The sequence below is a fragment of the Pseudorca crassidens genome, chromosome 7 (assembly GCF_039906515.1).
Source record: "Pseudorca crassidens isolate mPseCra1 chromosome 7, mPseCra1.hap1, whole genome shotgun sequence".
Taxonomy (NCBI): Eukaryota; Metazoa; Chordata; class Mammalia; order Artiodactyla; family Delphinidae; genus Pseudorca; species Pseudorca crassidens.
The window spans coordinates 62,330,601-62,346,128 of NC_090302.1; the positions used below are offsets into that span (position 1 = coordinate 62,330,601).

The 15,528-nt window shown below is 40.0% G+C and overlaps 1 protein-coding gene and 1 long non-coding RNA gene across 6 annotated transcripts in view; one reads left to right on the forward strand and one right to left on the reverse strand.

Moving 5' to 3' along the window:
* LOC137227843 (uncharacterized) overlaps positions 1-15,528 on the reverse strand; it is a 389,194-nt gene that overhangs the window by 138,462 nt on the left and 235,204 nt on the right. The window lies entirely within an intron of this gene.
* LURAP1L (leucine rich adaptor protein 1 like) overlaps positions 7,486-15,528 on the forward strand; it is a 45,069-nt gene continuing 37,026 nt past the window's right edge. The window contains exon 1 of the mRNA XM_067744385.1: positions 7,486-8,526. Within this exon, the coding sequence (XP_067600486.1) occupies positions 8,221-8,526 (306 nt within the window). The 5' untranslated portion in view covers positions 7,486-8,220. The remainder of the gene's footprint in view (positions 8,527-15,528) is intronic.

The window sequence follows — 15,528 nt, forward strand, 5'->3', positions numbered from 1 at the left end:
CTCTCCCCCCACCCCCGACACCCATCCTTTTGTCCTCCTCCTCTCCCTCCCTCTCTCTCTTTCTGAGACCATATCTTCTCCTATGGCACCTCAGATGTTTATGATCACATTTTTCCACTGACCCCCAAGGATCAGCATTGACGCAAACTCAACTCAGATATGAAGTGTTTCTGGTACAGCATACTGAAATTTACCTATCGACAGGATTGAGCAATGTTCTTAAATCAAACCTTGACGTGTTTGAACTACCAAAGTATAGCCTAAGGTAACACGTCAAAGGTTATGGAACGGAGGGTCAGCTACTGCAAAACCAGCTACAACATGTGGGCTGGGTATAGGAAGAGTACAACAAGAAGAGATGGAGCAATGGCAGTCTCAGCTGCCTTTTATCTTCTGGAACGGCAGTGTGCCTTGGGCTTTTTCTTTCCCCTGTGAAGTTGCCTTGCCCTTGGCATTTGCCACATCAGACTGGAAAAGAGCAGTCGCCCTGGTCAAGAGGTCATGAAACCTTCCGCACAGTGCTGATTATTGCCCAAGCTTTCCTACAGCACCCTTTCACGATTGCTCTGCTCCTCCATTTCCATTATTTCTTGCAGAGCTAGCTCCCTTTGAATGAAAGGATTAATTCCCACATCTATTCAGATCTGGGCTCCACCGAGAGCCAGATTCAGTCTCAAATACTGGCCCCTTGCTGGAGGAGGGAGTGATAATTCACATGAAACCAAAGGTGGAGAACAGGAACTTCCTCATGTCCCTTAACGATGCACTGTAAATGAATCTCCCATGAATGCACTTATTTCTTTCTAATCTATTTCACTTTTTAACTCTACCTCATTTGGAATTCGAGTTTCCCCAATAACATAGGAAGCAACTCAGTGTTGACTTCTTAAAAATATATGTGTAGCAGTGGAACCCCTGAACAGTTGTGAAGGAGGGCTAATGCCCATCTTTCAAAGAAATGGAAACAATAGGAGTTTGGGAGTAAACTCTAACTTAGGGCAAATCCCAGCTCTTCCACTTATGCTAATGAAGCATTAGGTGAGTAGTTTCACCACTTGGAGCTTCAAATTAATCTTAGGAGAGCAGGGTTAATAAAATTTGCTTCTCTGGGTTGTTATGAGGATTAAATGATACAAAATATGTAAAGAATCTGTCATAAAATGATGTTTAATATATAACACTGACCCCTTTAGCCAGTGCTTTTTCAGAGTTTCCTCCACTTTGTCACTGTGATTTGTGTTGCTCTGTTAAAAGTGCTTTTCTACTTCAAAAAATGTTCTTACTGATTCATCAGATGGGCATTATAACCAGTAACTATCTGCCTGAATATTCTGAGGACATAATTACAGTATTTATCTTTTATATAAGGTGCATATACTCAGTATGTCTCATTATGGTCACAAAAGTATTCTCATTGAATCATACATACTGAAAGAAAATCACATTCTCTCTCTGACTCTCCAGGCAGCAAGCTTACTTAATAGCTTAAGAAGGCTAACTTTCAACTGTTGAGTAATGCTCTTAAGTCCTAAGACTAAGATCTGCAATTCTGCTATGGGGAGTTCTTGAGTTTTCACTTCCAAATAATACTAACTAATTTATGTGTGTCTTTACATATAATCCTTATGATCTTTTCAAAATTAAAAAATGCATAAAACGTTTATTTCTCTTCCTCCCAAGACTTTTGAAAGGCACTTCTGCTTTCCCTTCTGTACCTATGATGCTAAGCATAAGGAGAAAGTGGAAGCCTCAAATACGGACAGGAATTGAGATATTCATAGGACATTACCAGAAGTGGGCATTGATCCTGAAGCCATGCCATTCAGGTGGGAATTCTATGTCGTGTGCCAAACCTCCAGGTCAAAGCTCTTGTGGAAAATCACAGTTCTCTGTAAACTTCTTGGACACCATCCTCTCTGTGAGCATTCACCATTGCTTTTTTCTACCCTGATTGGGGTTCTAGTTCAATATGCTTAGTTTCTGTGTTCCATAAAATCAATACTTCAAATAAAATCTGTCAAATAATTTTCAAATCAGTTCATAAGTTTGCCTCTAAGCTAGGACATAGAAATAGGGTATTTCTTTAGGCCTTTTATTTTTATTTGTAATGTTTACACTATATAATGTTAGAGCCAACCTCAAATTCAATTTTAGAAATTGTCAAGGTATTTGGTGAAAGATATCAAAAGTGGATTTATGAATTATGTCCAAGATCATGTAACTGGATTTCAAGATAGGGATGTTTCTGTGATCAAAGTTTTCTAGTCTATAAAAGCATACTTTAAAAAATAAAGCTAATAGCTGTTATTAACTAACTCAGAGGTGATTATTAATAAAGGAATAAATACATTTTTACTGATTAGAAAAGAGACTGTTAACTATTTCTTTTCTGTGGCTTTAAGCCTTCAAGGTGACCTCCATACATCACTGCCAAATATAAAAAAGTACCAAATAAAACGAAGATTCCAGTTCTTTCGTATTATTCGCAGCCTCATGTCTGAAGTGGACCTGCAAGACCTACATCATTCCACAGTGTTATGGGCTGAATTGTGTCCTCCAAAAAGATATGGTGAAATTCTAACCCTATCATACCTCAGAATGTGACTTTATTTGGGGATGCAGTTGTTGCAGTTTTAATTTGCTAAGTTAAGATATACCGGAATAGGATGGGTCCCTAACCCACAATAACTGACATCCTTACAAGAAGAAAGAAGTTTAGACACAGACACAGAAGGAAGACAGCCACCTGATGATGGAGGCAGAGACTGGAGTTATGCTACCACAAACCAAGGAATGCCTGGGGCTACCAGAAGCTGGAAGAGGTGAGGAAGGATCATTCCCTAAAGTCTCCAGAGGGAGTATGGCCCTGTCAGCATCTTGATTTTGGACTTCTCATCTCCAGAACTGTAAGGCAACAAATTTATTTTGTTATAAGCCACTCTATTTGTGTAACTTTGTTATGGCAGCGCCAGGAAACTAACACAGTTTTATGAGACCCCTCATCTTTCTACTTTGACTTTGGGACTCACTTCCCCAATTATCACTTTACCCAACCTTAGACTTAAAGCTGAACTGCTTTCTCTGGCTTTGAGTTTTTAATCTCTTTTCTTAACTAGAATTAATGATCATCCCCCAAGATTTTATGAAACAGAGGTACACTGGAGCCAGCCCATACCAGTTTACAGCAGCCAATTGTTAAATTTTTAGGAATTTTGTAAGCCAGTTGCTAAACACAGCCATTATTTTTAAAATAACATTGTATAAGTTTTAAATTAGGTAAATTATACTAAGACAAATGTAATAAATATCAAAACTCATCACTTCCTAATTGTTTGACTACTTTTTACCATAATCTGTGCTTTTGAGGTTATTTATGTCAAATGTATCTGTTTGGTGGAAACAGTTGGGGAAAAATGTGCTACTGCTCATTTTTTCCCAGCTTACACTGGTAGCTTGAAATCAGCCATGGTGGGAATACTTACACCATGAAAACTGTCAAAAGCCACAAGCCAGATATTTTTATATTTTCAAAGAATTAATTGTAAACATTTACCAGCACTCCACCGAAATAACCTTTAAGTCCATTCAGTAAGCCAAACTAGGATGACTACAGAGGAAAAGCTCGTGGTTAGCTTCATTAAAGATATCTCTTTTCTGGGCCCTGCTATGCACCTCTCAGTAGAAATTCAGAGCTCAGGACAGCAAGTAAAAGGAAATAAAGGAGTCTATTACAAACAATGAAGACAGAGAGATTTGACAGGGATTATGAAGAGGGGATAAGACAGACTTAGATGCTGGTGACCTATTTTTAGTATTGTCTAGAAAATCTCTCAGGAAAGTGTTTAGCTCTGATTATACATATTAATTACACTCCAATCAGAGAACTATTTAAAGGATCTGTGCTCCTTAGGGAAAGGTATTTCAGACAGATAGATAGATAGACAGATAGATAGATAGATAGATGGATGATACAGGGATATATATGGCATACACATGTATAAGCTGTTCAAGTTGGTAATAAACCAGATGATTTTTCTTAGTAAAACAGACCCAACCAAGCTACAAAATTATAATTGAATTAAATGACTCTATAGACAGGCAGGGTAAAATCTTCATAGCTTTAGCAGATATATAATTCCACTATGTATGGATGGGATCAACAGTCTTTAGTTTTGCTATGACACCTTCCTTGTTAAACACATCATCAGCTGAACAAAAATATTTATAGGAACAGTACCTCTACACATTTAAAACAAAGATTTAAAGAACCTGACACCCATTACATAGTTACTTCCTAAAATTCTTAAAGGTAACTTGAGGCTGTTAACTGTTTGAAATTACTCTGCACTGTGGGGATTGGAATCTCAGGTTAGAGACTCTGCCCTAGTCCTTGAACTCTGTGCCAGCGAGAGTTGGGAATGCTGCAGACTTTCAATCCGTGCCAGAGAGAAGGTAGAAGGCCTTTTTTTTTTCTTTTCACCGTAAGGCCAGCAGCAGATTATGGAGTGGCATTACTCACACCATACAAAGTCTTGCTGAGTCTACTTTTGCTCTAAACACTGTCTCATACCAGGAAGTGTTCTAAGGGTGGAATGTGTAAAGCTTGCACCACATCACTCTGTTTTTGTGACTGAGGCATTCTTTTAAAACCTGTCATCTGAGTCCAACAATGTTCCCACTTCATTAGCTACCAGATTTTTTTTTTTTTTTAATGATAAATAAGAGTCTCTCTTTCCTTCTTTGTGAACACAATCCAACTGGGGAAGAAACCCAGTCTCTTAAAAGTTCTCCATAGTTTAATAGCCATTCTTAGATTCCTTAGGCATTCTAAATGGAACAAAGGCAAATCCAGCTCATACAATAAGGCAGTCAGAAAAGGACGCATATAATAAGGTAGTCTGGGTCTGGAAAATTATATCACAAACACAAATAACAGAGTAACTACTTTTATGATTTTACTTTTCAGTATATTAGTCTTGGGGAAACATCCTGAGTTTAGGTTGTTGCTGGAAGATGCTATCAATTAAGGAAACAAGAGGTGGCTGGAGAGGGACAAGAAAAGCAGGAGCAGGAAGGGAGCACTGCTGAGAGAGGGGGACCAGATAAATATAAAGAATTGCTCTGCAGAGTTTTTCCCTCCTATTTCTTCTCTGTTCTCTCCATGGGCCCTCTTTTTTGCTGATGACCTCACTTCCTCCCCAGGCCTGCTACTGCAGTTCTTGTCAACTAAACCCTCAAATCAACGTATAATATAGGGCTAACAGTTAGCAATTAGTTAAACCTCTCACACATTCTTTTTCATCATAGAAAAATCTTGAAGACAAACAAAATATTCTCAAGACCCAAAAGTAAAAAAGATCCTTATTTTTGAACGTTTTGGGCAAGGAATTTTCTCACATCAGACAACATAAAGCAGTAATTGACAGGGTTAACACAGTCAATTAGAGGCCTAATAAGATTACTGTGATTCTAATATGTTTTGAAAATTATCATTTTGGCATTCAAAACATCTCTATTTTAAACTAAAATGTCATAAAGCATTAAGTTGAGAAATTTTAAAAGGCTTATCATAACTAAGCTTTTCTTAAAAAGCTCACATTTGTTTTATATTGCACCAGCACAAAATACTGATTTACATACAGATCATGTTTTTACCTTCAGAGATGGTTTCTCTGCAGAAATCTAAAATGAAAAAAATAGTTTTCTATTTTTGAATATCTTCGGTATCAAATACAATTTTACTGTCTGTGACTCACAGCAAAGGAGGTGTTCCTTTTTTGTACAGTTACACTGATGATAATTTGACAATAAACTACTTTTATGGATCAAGTTCAAGTTAGATACTGTGTTTACGCGCTACTCTTCTCAGCCAGCCCTATGCTGAACTTTGTAAGGGCTTTATGACAAAAAACAAAACAAACAAAGAAAAGCAAAGTAAAAACCTCTTCTTTACTGAAATTCAGGCTTTCCATAATTACATGTTACAGTGTAATTCTTATCCAATGAGCTTGTGGTTTTCCAAATTTAGGACAGAACATGTAGTTTTATCAGTGATTTGAGATTTAGTTTTGTTCTCCTTTGCTTCCATAAATGGTTGTTCCAACTCTAAAATGGGCCACTTAATTTACAACTATTTTCTTCATTTCTTTTTTTTTTTCTTTACAGGTTTTTCACCCACAATAAGCCTTTTTTTTTTTTTTTTTAAGAAGAGGTTGGGGGTAGGAGTTTATAAATTAATTAATTTATTTTTGCTGTGTTGGGTCTTCGTTTCTATGCGAGGGCTTTTTCTAGTTGTGGCAAGCGGGGGCCACTCTTCATTGCGGTGCGCAGGCCTCTCACTATCGCGGCCTCTCTTGTTGCGGAGCACAGGCTCCAGACGCGCAGGCTCAGTAGTTGTGGCTCACGGACCTAGCTGCTCCGCGGCATGTGGGATCCTCCCAGACCAGGGCTCGAACCCGTGTCCCCTGCATTAGCAGGCAGATTCTCAACCACTGCGCCATCAGGGAAGCCCTCTTCATTTCTTTTTTAAGAGAAGAAATAACATACAATTTCTGACATGTTGACAAGAGAACTTTAGCAACTTTCTCCCTGACATGAAATATTTCACTCAGAAGGCTTGTTTCCTATCTATCCTTAGGCTTCCTGGATGAGGCTCAGCTAAGAAAGTACTCTGAGATGTATTTGCCCATGTGCTTATAAGTGTAAAACCTGAGTGATGTCTCTGGGAAGGACCAAGAACACAAATACTTACTTGTCCCAGAAAGAGAGGGGTCCCTATTTTGAAATATCGTAATGGAACCCCAAATAGAGCTTACTAGGTTGAAAATAGTACCCTCTACTTGAAGATTCTTAACACGAATTCAATGTTGAATCAAACCTATAATCCATATAGCTCATAATAACTTACTTGGTAGAAGAATCTCAGATCAATAGATGGCAGGCTTTGGGTTTCTTTCAAATAGTTGAAAAATATAGATAAATTATCAAAGACTAGTTTTACCTTAATTACGGAGAAAGAATATTGAGTATAAGTATCTCAGCAACCTTCTCCTTTTAAAATCCACCACTATCCTCAGTAGTCATAGAGATTATTCTGGCTATTTTTCACATCTGCTTGCGGTGACAATGTAGCATTTGGTAAGACAATTAGCTTTGGTTGCACATTCTCACTGAACTTTTGGTGAATTTATTACACTGTATATTAGTACAAAATTATTAGGAAAGGCTTCTAAAGCTAAAGTTTTGTCATTTAGGAAGATGGGGGGTAGGGAATGACACTACATTTAAAGTCATTCTTCTGCCTCTATTGTTACCAGGCCTAAAAGTTGTAGCTACCTGGCAATTTCGTTGGGAAAACTGAAAATCTAATCCCCGTATTAGGCACTCCCAACTAAAACAGGATGTTGAAACTACTACTGGCAGCAGGGGTAGGAAATTTTCTGTTGCTCTTCTTGCCTGTGTTTTACGGTACAGGGGTTGGCCCTGGTTTGGTCCACCTGCCAGCGGAGCTTAAAGTTTCCGAGGCTTGGGGGAACACAATGACTTGGATCTAACAGCCTAAATGAGAAGAAGGGAATTTGTGCTGCCTCGAGGAAGCCGTTAAACTCCTGATAAGCGAACTCTCTTTTTTATGCATCTATGCACACGACCGACCTCCTCTATCACTGACTAGAAATAATTTCTGACAATCCAGGATATTCCGAAAGCTTGGAGACATATGGCTGGAAAATGAAACTACCCTGGAGTGTGGCCACATCATTATTTTGTGTCGCATGGTACCAGATGGGCAGGTGGTGAATGGCGCTGGGATGTGAACGGACAGTTTAACAATGTGAATTTTTTTCCCCCATAGAGCTCAGACAGACTTCATTTCCCTCTTGTCTTTCGGTCTCTAGTACTTGGAATTTCCCCCTCTCTGCAATATCAATTAACTCAACTTTGCAGTGGGGTAGCCAAAAAGGAAGAGGATGAAGGGGGCTCTATAATCTTAACAAGTGTCGAGGGAGTCACTGCGCCCCGGGAACCGCGGCGGCGACCCGCCCATCCTGTGCGGATTTCAGGGCTGATACCGCGCGGGCGGTTATGGAGCGGACCGTTTGATCCGCCGAGGATAGAGACCTGGGCTCGGTAGGGGTGTGCTGATCTTCAGGCAGACGTGGAGGCCCCTGCTGCCTCTCATCCGTAGCGTTTTATAACCATTTTCATCGTTCTTCAAAAGTCATGGACGACGGCCCGCTGCCCGACCTCCGAGACATCGAGCTGAAGCTAGGGCGCAAAGTGCCCGACAGCCTAGTGCGCTCGCTCCGTGGGGAGGAGCCGGTGCCCCAGGAAAGGGACAGAGACCCCGCCGGGGGGAGCAGCGGCGGTGGCGGAGTCTGCAGTAGCAGCAGCAGCAGCTGCAGTTTCCCTCTCTCCCTGTCATTCTCCTCTTCGCCCTCCCCAACCTCTGGCTCCCCACAACCTAGCCATTCCAGTAGCGCCCTGGAGAGGCTGGAAACCAAGCTTCACCTCCTCAGGCAAGACATGGTGAGTGTGGCTCTCCAGCTGTGGGAGTGGGGGCCCGCGCAGAAGCACCGGGAGATTGGAAGATGCGGTCGGGGGCAGAGAGGGCGGCCGGGGCGGCCGAGCTGAGCCATGGGTGCGTGGGAAACACGGGGAGGGGAGCGCGCAGCGGGTGCGCATCTGGAGGCAGCAGCCGGGAAGCTTGTTTACCCGAGACTTTGCTCGGTCACGGTTTGCTAAGACAGCAGAGCCTGCCCTGCTCTGTGTACTTTCTGACGTCAACTCCCTTTTCCTGGCTCTGACCATTGAGATGCCAGTCTGCAGCCTCCCAGGCATAAGCCCGCCGAGGGGGTCTGCAGTTATTGCACGCATCTGGGGCCTGCTGTGCGCCGTTCACACTTTCAGTTCAAAAGGTGGCTCGGTCCCTTGCACTTACTGTAAAAATACTTCCTGGTTTGCCGAAAGGTGGCGCGGCGGGGTCCCTGCAGCCCTTCTTCCTGGCTCACTCCTCTTCCACCACCACCGCCCCGCCCCTTGGTGCAGCAGCCGAGCAGTTCCTAGGCCACTGTGGAGCTGATTCTTCACTGCTGGTTCTGAAAACAATGGCCCACTCGTCCTTGATGTCCTTATGAATAGCTTGTCTCATGGTTGAGACAAAAGAGCAGGTGATCCCCAGGCCCAGGGATTTGCTAATGACCACTTCCTACCCTCCCCCGTCAGTCCTCAATCTGCAATTGTTTTCCGTGCTGTTTGCAAATGTTAGCCTAAGAATAGGACAATGGGACTAGAAAGGGTCCGAGAATACTTGTTATTCCGGATGTACTTAGAGGGAGACACTTATTTACTTACCATGAACTCAGGCAAGTCACTTAACCTCTGTGGACCTCGGTTTATTCCTACAATGAACTGCTTGGAGGAAATGATTCCTTCCTTAATCCTTTTAAGAAGATGACCACAAAACAACAGCATTTTCCACCAGCTTGGAAAGGAGGAAAGTTACAACAGGGGCCTCAGCCACTTCTACATAAATGACCGATCTACTGGGGCTTTGCATGAAAAAGAAGTAACCGGTGGTGTTACTTTAGCTCCTCTCTTTTTGCAGTTGGAACACTGGGAGGGAATAAATTCCAAGCATAAAGTAATCTTGGCAAATATACTAGTGCAAAAAGCCATTCTTCAGAGATCATGTCCTATGCTCAGAATTTTTACCACACTATCAACACAAGGGCTCTAAAAACCTCTCTCAAGATCTTTTAAGCTGGTTTACTTAAGAACTTTAGTTTTTATGTCTCAAGAATCCATTTTCTTCCCAGTTTGAATGCAAATATATAGAGACATACATATATAGGTCTATGTATGTGTGTGTGTATATATATGTGTGTGTGTGTATTCATACAACATGTGTAATGCAAATGATTTTATTACTCTATTCATGTTTCACTAAATATACACACACACCACAGGTTATACATGTTAGTTATTCAACAAGTATTGACTAAGTATTGACTATACCTGGTAATTAACTGGGTGCTCAAATTACAAAACAAAAAGTTCAAGGAGCCTATTTAGGGCTCTCAAATCTCTTGCACTCATTTGCCATTTATTATTTGTAGTATATAAAGCCTAGTGTGCTGAAGAATTTTGTAGGGTAAAAAAAATCTGGTTATTTTCAACAAAAGACATTTTCCAGCCTTGTCTATTTTTCTTAATGAAAATGTCACAGAGTTAATAAAAATCTGTTTCCCCAAGCCAGATCTTGTTATGCATAATGATTATGGTATATACATAAATACATTTTAAAAAAGCAAGCAGAAACAACAACAACAGGAGGGGTAGATTATTAAACTGACTATTCATTATGTTCTCTACGTGAAGCATAGTTATCTATGAACCTAGGAGAATTTATGTCAGAACAGATGTTTTGTGTTCAACTCTGTACTCTAATAATGGTCTCCTTTATTGAGCAAATTATAACATTGGCTATGGGAGTTTAGAGGGAAAGGATTGAAAACAGGTATATTCCCCTGCCAATGAGACAGTTTTCCCCCATTTTAACATAACTCTTACGGGTACTAAAAACCCCAGCTTCAGCATAATTGCAAAGCAACAGATTTGTTTTTATGCAGACTTGGCAGTTTAGTTATAAACATGGAACAGATGCAGTTGTGCAGTTCTTCCTGTCTCCTGGCATCCCCATGTCGAGAAGTTGGGCGATGCCCCTGTGAGTTTTATGTTCTTTTCTGCTCTCTTCTACGAGCACTGAGTCAGCCTCCTTGGTCTAACGCTTGACCACACATTTCATGCTCCTTACTTTGAGTTGTTCACAGATTTTTCTTCTGGATGGTCTGGAATTATCAGGCTTCGTTCAGTCCTGCCCTCAGAACTCCTTCGTAAGAAACACCTTAGCCATGTACAGGATTTTCTAGAGACTTTCAGGAATTAAGCCTTCCTTCTTTTCCTATTAGGATGGATGTACTTACCACTGACACAAGGCACCTTAGACTTGCAGGGACGGAGTCTCAAAACTTAAACTTATTTACATGCACCTGATCTTCTCATTGTCTCTCTCATCTCCTTTTATGAGATGAATCATTTCCTTAACTCTTCTCTGTAAATATTACAATCAATGCTCTTGAAGTCTGTGAGATACAGGTGGAAAGGAAGCAAGATGAAAGAGATGGAAGTAGGGGGTGGACGGGGGACTGTTTCTGTGGCCAGACTTCTTCACCTTGAAACCCTTATTAACAACATAAATAGCACAATACATAATAAAGGGTGTGGGAAGGAAAATATTGGAAAAGAAAACTTGCAGGCATATATTTGATACAGTAGGCCACTTCAGATGTTCTGGAGAGAGAGCACATTTTCCCAATGTGTAAAATATTTTTTATTTTTAATTTAAAGATAAGGAAATTTGACAATAAGCAAATGCAGGGATACACATAGGAAGTTTATAATGAAATCAGAAATAGATGTCAGACTTCTGGTACGAAGTCTGCCCAATTATATTTGTTCACTACTTTTCAATTCACAGTGTTTTACGATCTGTCATATTATTTGAGCATAAGGTCATACTGGGAAGTATTTTCATCCACATTTTGCAAATGAGATCACTGTGGCTTAGAGATGGTTGAGAAATCAGGCCAATGTCACATAGCTAACTAGTCAACAGAATCACAATTTGAACTCATATCATCTGACTCCATGTACTGTGCTTTTCCCCCATTCTCGTCTGCATCCCAATAATTTCTCTTCAAAATAGTTTTTATAAATCTGTGGTAAGTCAGCAATCCCTAGAGTACTAAGGGACCAACAAACAGAAGCCATCAGGATGCATGTCAAGGGCTGTTTCAGATATGGGTTCACTCAATAATCAGCAAATATTTATTGAGTGCCAACAATGTACCAGGCCAGCCTGGAGACCTTGGGAATATAGTACAAAATGGCTACTTTAAAAAGTCAGTCTTCGGAAGAGGTCCTGTCCTATGATTGGACTTTTCATTCCACTGTCTATGCAGACTCCTTTTACAAAATTTTCTTAAGACTTTAAGCATTACTTATCAACTGCTGCTCTAAGTTTTAGAACGCCTCATAACATCTGAAATATTTTTCCAGTAAATGTAAATAATCTCTGTCAAAGTCAATGTTTACCACTTAGTAATACATTTTATACTGCACTTTTCTTTTACAAGATGTTCAAAGGATTTTAGTGCTATCTCAATAATGTCCATATCATACCTCTAGTTTAAGAGTGACAATTATTTTCATCGATTTACTCTGGAAAAAATTTGAAATGCATAAGTTTATAAAGGCAATCACTAATGAATCAGAGCCTGGAATTAGAAGGGATCTAATGGACGCTCCCAAGTTTGCCTTCCTAGATAATTACTGTTCAGTCATCAAAGTATAGTTTGAAATGAAGTATATACTACCTATTGATGCCGTATTCCAGATTTTAGTCAATTCTGTGTCACGCTGGAATGGTTAATGTGGTACCATTATGAATAACTAATTTGAAGATATTGTGTCCTGATCCCATATTTTTAGCAAGTACATATTGGCACAGCAGCCGTGTAACAGTGAGAGAGAAACAATTTCAAGCTAGTTACTTGTCTTACTATTAAAGCATTCAAATACCCCACCTGATTCCTCAACTCTTGCTTTAATAAAGTTTTCTAGGCAATACACAGGGCTAGACACAAACACACATAAATGATACCAGAAGAACATGAATCAAAATGTCAAAATTTTTGAGAAGGATACAATTGTACTTGGTTTTTATCAATATTTTCTCTTATTGATCTTTTTCATGTCCCCGCACCCCCATAATAAATGGCTTGCCTATTTTGTAATAAAAAATATACTTTATATTTCCTCAAAAAGAGATCATAATTTCATTACATTAACTTCACAACTGCTTTGGAAAAGATTCAGAGTAGGCTAGGAGCTTTCTATCATTTGTTCCATAATACTTTCAATAGTATCTTTACTATTTTATCATTTAGGTTTTTTTTTTAATTGAACAAAACTTTAAGGAAAACCCTTAAGGAAGGCGTCTGCCTTGATGAGTTCACAAGATAGCTGAAAAGATAAAATGGGGATATAATTTTGCCAGAGAAAGATTACAAACCAGCACGTCAGCATGTACAAGATGCCATAGTGGAAATCAGACATAAGTGTTGAGATTAAAAGATAAAGCTGAGGAGATCTGTCATGGCGAATGTGCCTTGTACAAGGAATTAAAATTGCTGATAGGGCTTCCCTGGTGGCGCAGTGGTTGAGAGTCCGCCTGCCGATGCAGGGGACATGGGTTCATGCCCCGGTCCGGGAAGATCCCACATGCCACGGAGCGGCTGGGCCCGTGAGCCATGGCCGCTGGGCCTGCGCGTCCGGAGCCTGTGCTCCGCAACGGGAGAGGCCACAACAGTGAGAGGCCCACGTACCGCAAAAAAAAATAAAATAGATAAATAGAAAATAAATAAATAAATAAATAAAACCCGAATAACTCTCCTTTTTAAGAAGGGGCTAAACACCGTGCTGGATGTTTATATATAGCTATTATGTTCATTTTACAGATAAGGAAACTATGGCTTACAGGGGTTAAATAATTTGAGTAGGTCACCGTAAGTGGTTTCCCAGCCATTCATTCAAACAAGAACCACTGGCAATCCGCTGGATCCAAATTACTCCCAAACCATACTATATCTCAGCACCATGAAGTGTGCCTATGTATTGTGACTGAATATTTCTACAGTGATTTCATCCCACAACTACCAGTGGATCTTTTGGTATTCTTTTAAAACTGTTATTGTTTCCTTTTCAAAATTAAATATATGCTCTCATTATAAAACTTCCAGAAATATGATACAAAGAGAAACAAAAGTCCCTTTTTACCTACTCCCAATACATCTTCCCCATATTACTCTTTACCCCAAAAGAAACCACTGCTGACAGTTTGGTGTGAATCCTCTCAGGTCTTTTTCTACGTCTTTGCCTGCATATATAGGCACATACACATTTACATAATTTTAAAATGTCTGGATTTCACTTTTCTTATTTTACATAATAATATTTTATTATGTCACCTGACATTTATTGGATGATTACAATATGTCAGTTGGCACTGTAAACAGTTTTCATGTATTACGTCATTTCATTCTCACTCCTCACCCACTTGTGAGGTAAGCACTGTGGGTTGTTAGGTAATATAAACAGATTCCTGATAGAATTTAAGAAATGTTTAGTTAATATTTATTCTGTCAATTCTCTTATATGAACCTCAGCTAGTTACTAATTAAAATGTAAATATCATTACTTTGCTTTTTATAATAAATGATTATCCAAATATTCAATAGTTCTTCTAGAATCAAATTCCATCCACAGAAATCTGACTTAATCAGAACACTTCATTCCTCTATTGAAGAAATAACCAAGTCTTCAAATTGGAATGTACTTCTCCTCCATCACATACCATTTTAACATAACCTTTTTGTTGAGTTTTTTTTTTCTTTTTTGATAATAATAATATCAGTAAAACCTCTAAAAGTTGGATCAGAATGCTAACATGGCACGAGATGATCCCTACCACATGGAGAAGGCAGAATGGCCACCAAGAAACTATGGCTCAAAACCATCTTAGGTTTGTTCAGACTTTAGAAGGCCCATGATGACCAAACAGATTCTGCTCCTAGAGATCTGGCATAATCAGAACACTGGATTCTTTAGTTGAAGATATAATTAATATCCTTCAAATCAACTCATAACAAAGTGATGTATAACACTGGAACTAGGGACTTCCCTGGTGGCGCAGTGGTTAAGAATCTGCCTGCCAGTGCAGGGGACACAGGTTTGATCCCTGGTCCGGGAAGATCCCACATGCCACGGAGCAACTAAGCCCGTGTGCCACAACTACTGAGCCTGCGCTCTACAGCCCTCGAGCCAGAAATACTGAGCCCAAGTGCCGCAACTACTGAAGCCCGCGTGCCTAGAGCCCATGCTCCGCAACAAGAGAAGTCACCGCAATGAGAAGCCCACGCACTGCAGCAAAGAGTAGCCCCTGCTTACCGCAACTAGAGAAAGCCCGCATGTAGCAATGAAGACCCAACACGGCCAAAATAAATAAATAAATAAATTTATCTAAAAAACCCAAAAAACTGGAACTATAATATATTACTAACTCGCCCTCTCCCTGAAGGCCCATTTTATGGACAGTTGGAAGACTGGTGAAGCAGAGGATCAGCACAATAGTGAGATAGAAATTTGATGGTATCCTGGCACTACCGGACCCAGCGCTGCATTTGGCATCTCCAGGACAGCCATTTCCCTTGATTGTCTTGGTTGGGTCTGCCAGCATGTCCACTGCTGTTCAGCCTGTATTCTAACTGACACATCTTATTCTTCAAAATGTTAATCCCATCAATCAGGAGTTGGTCATATTGGACGTCTTTAGGGTGAGTTTTCAATCTTGATCTCTGATGTCTTATTATTGATTTCAGATTTTCAGAGGATAATCAATTTCCCTCATTT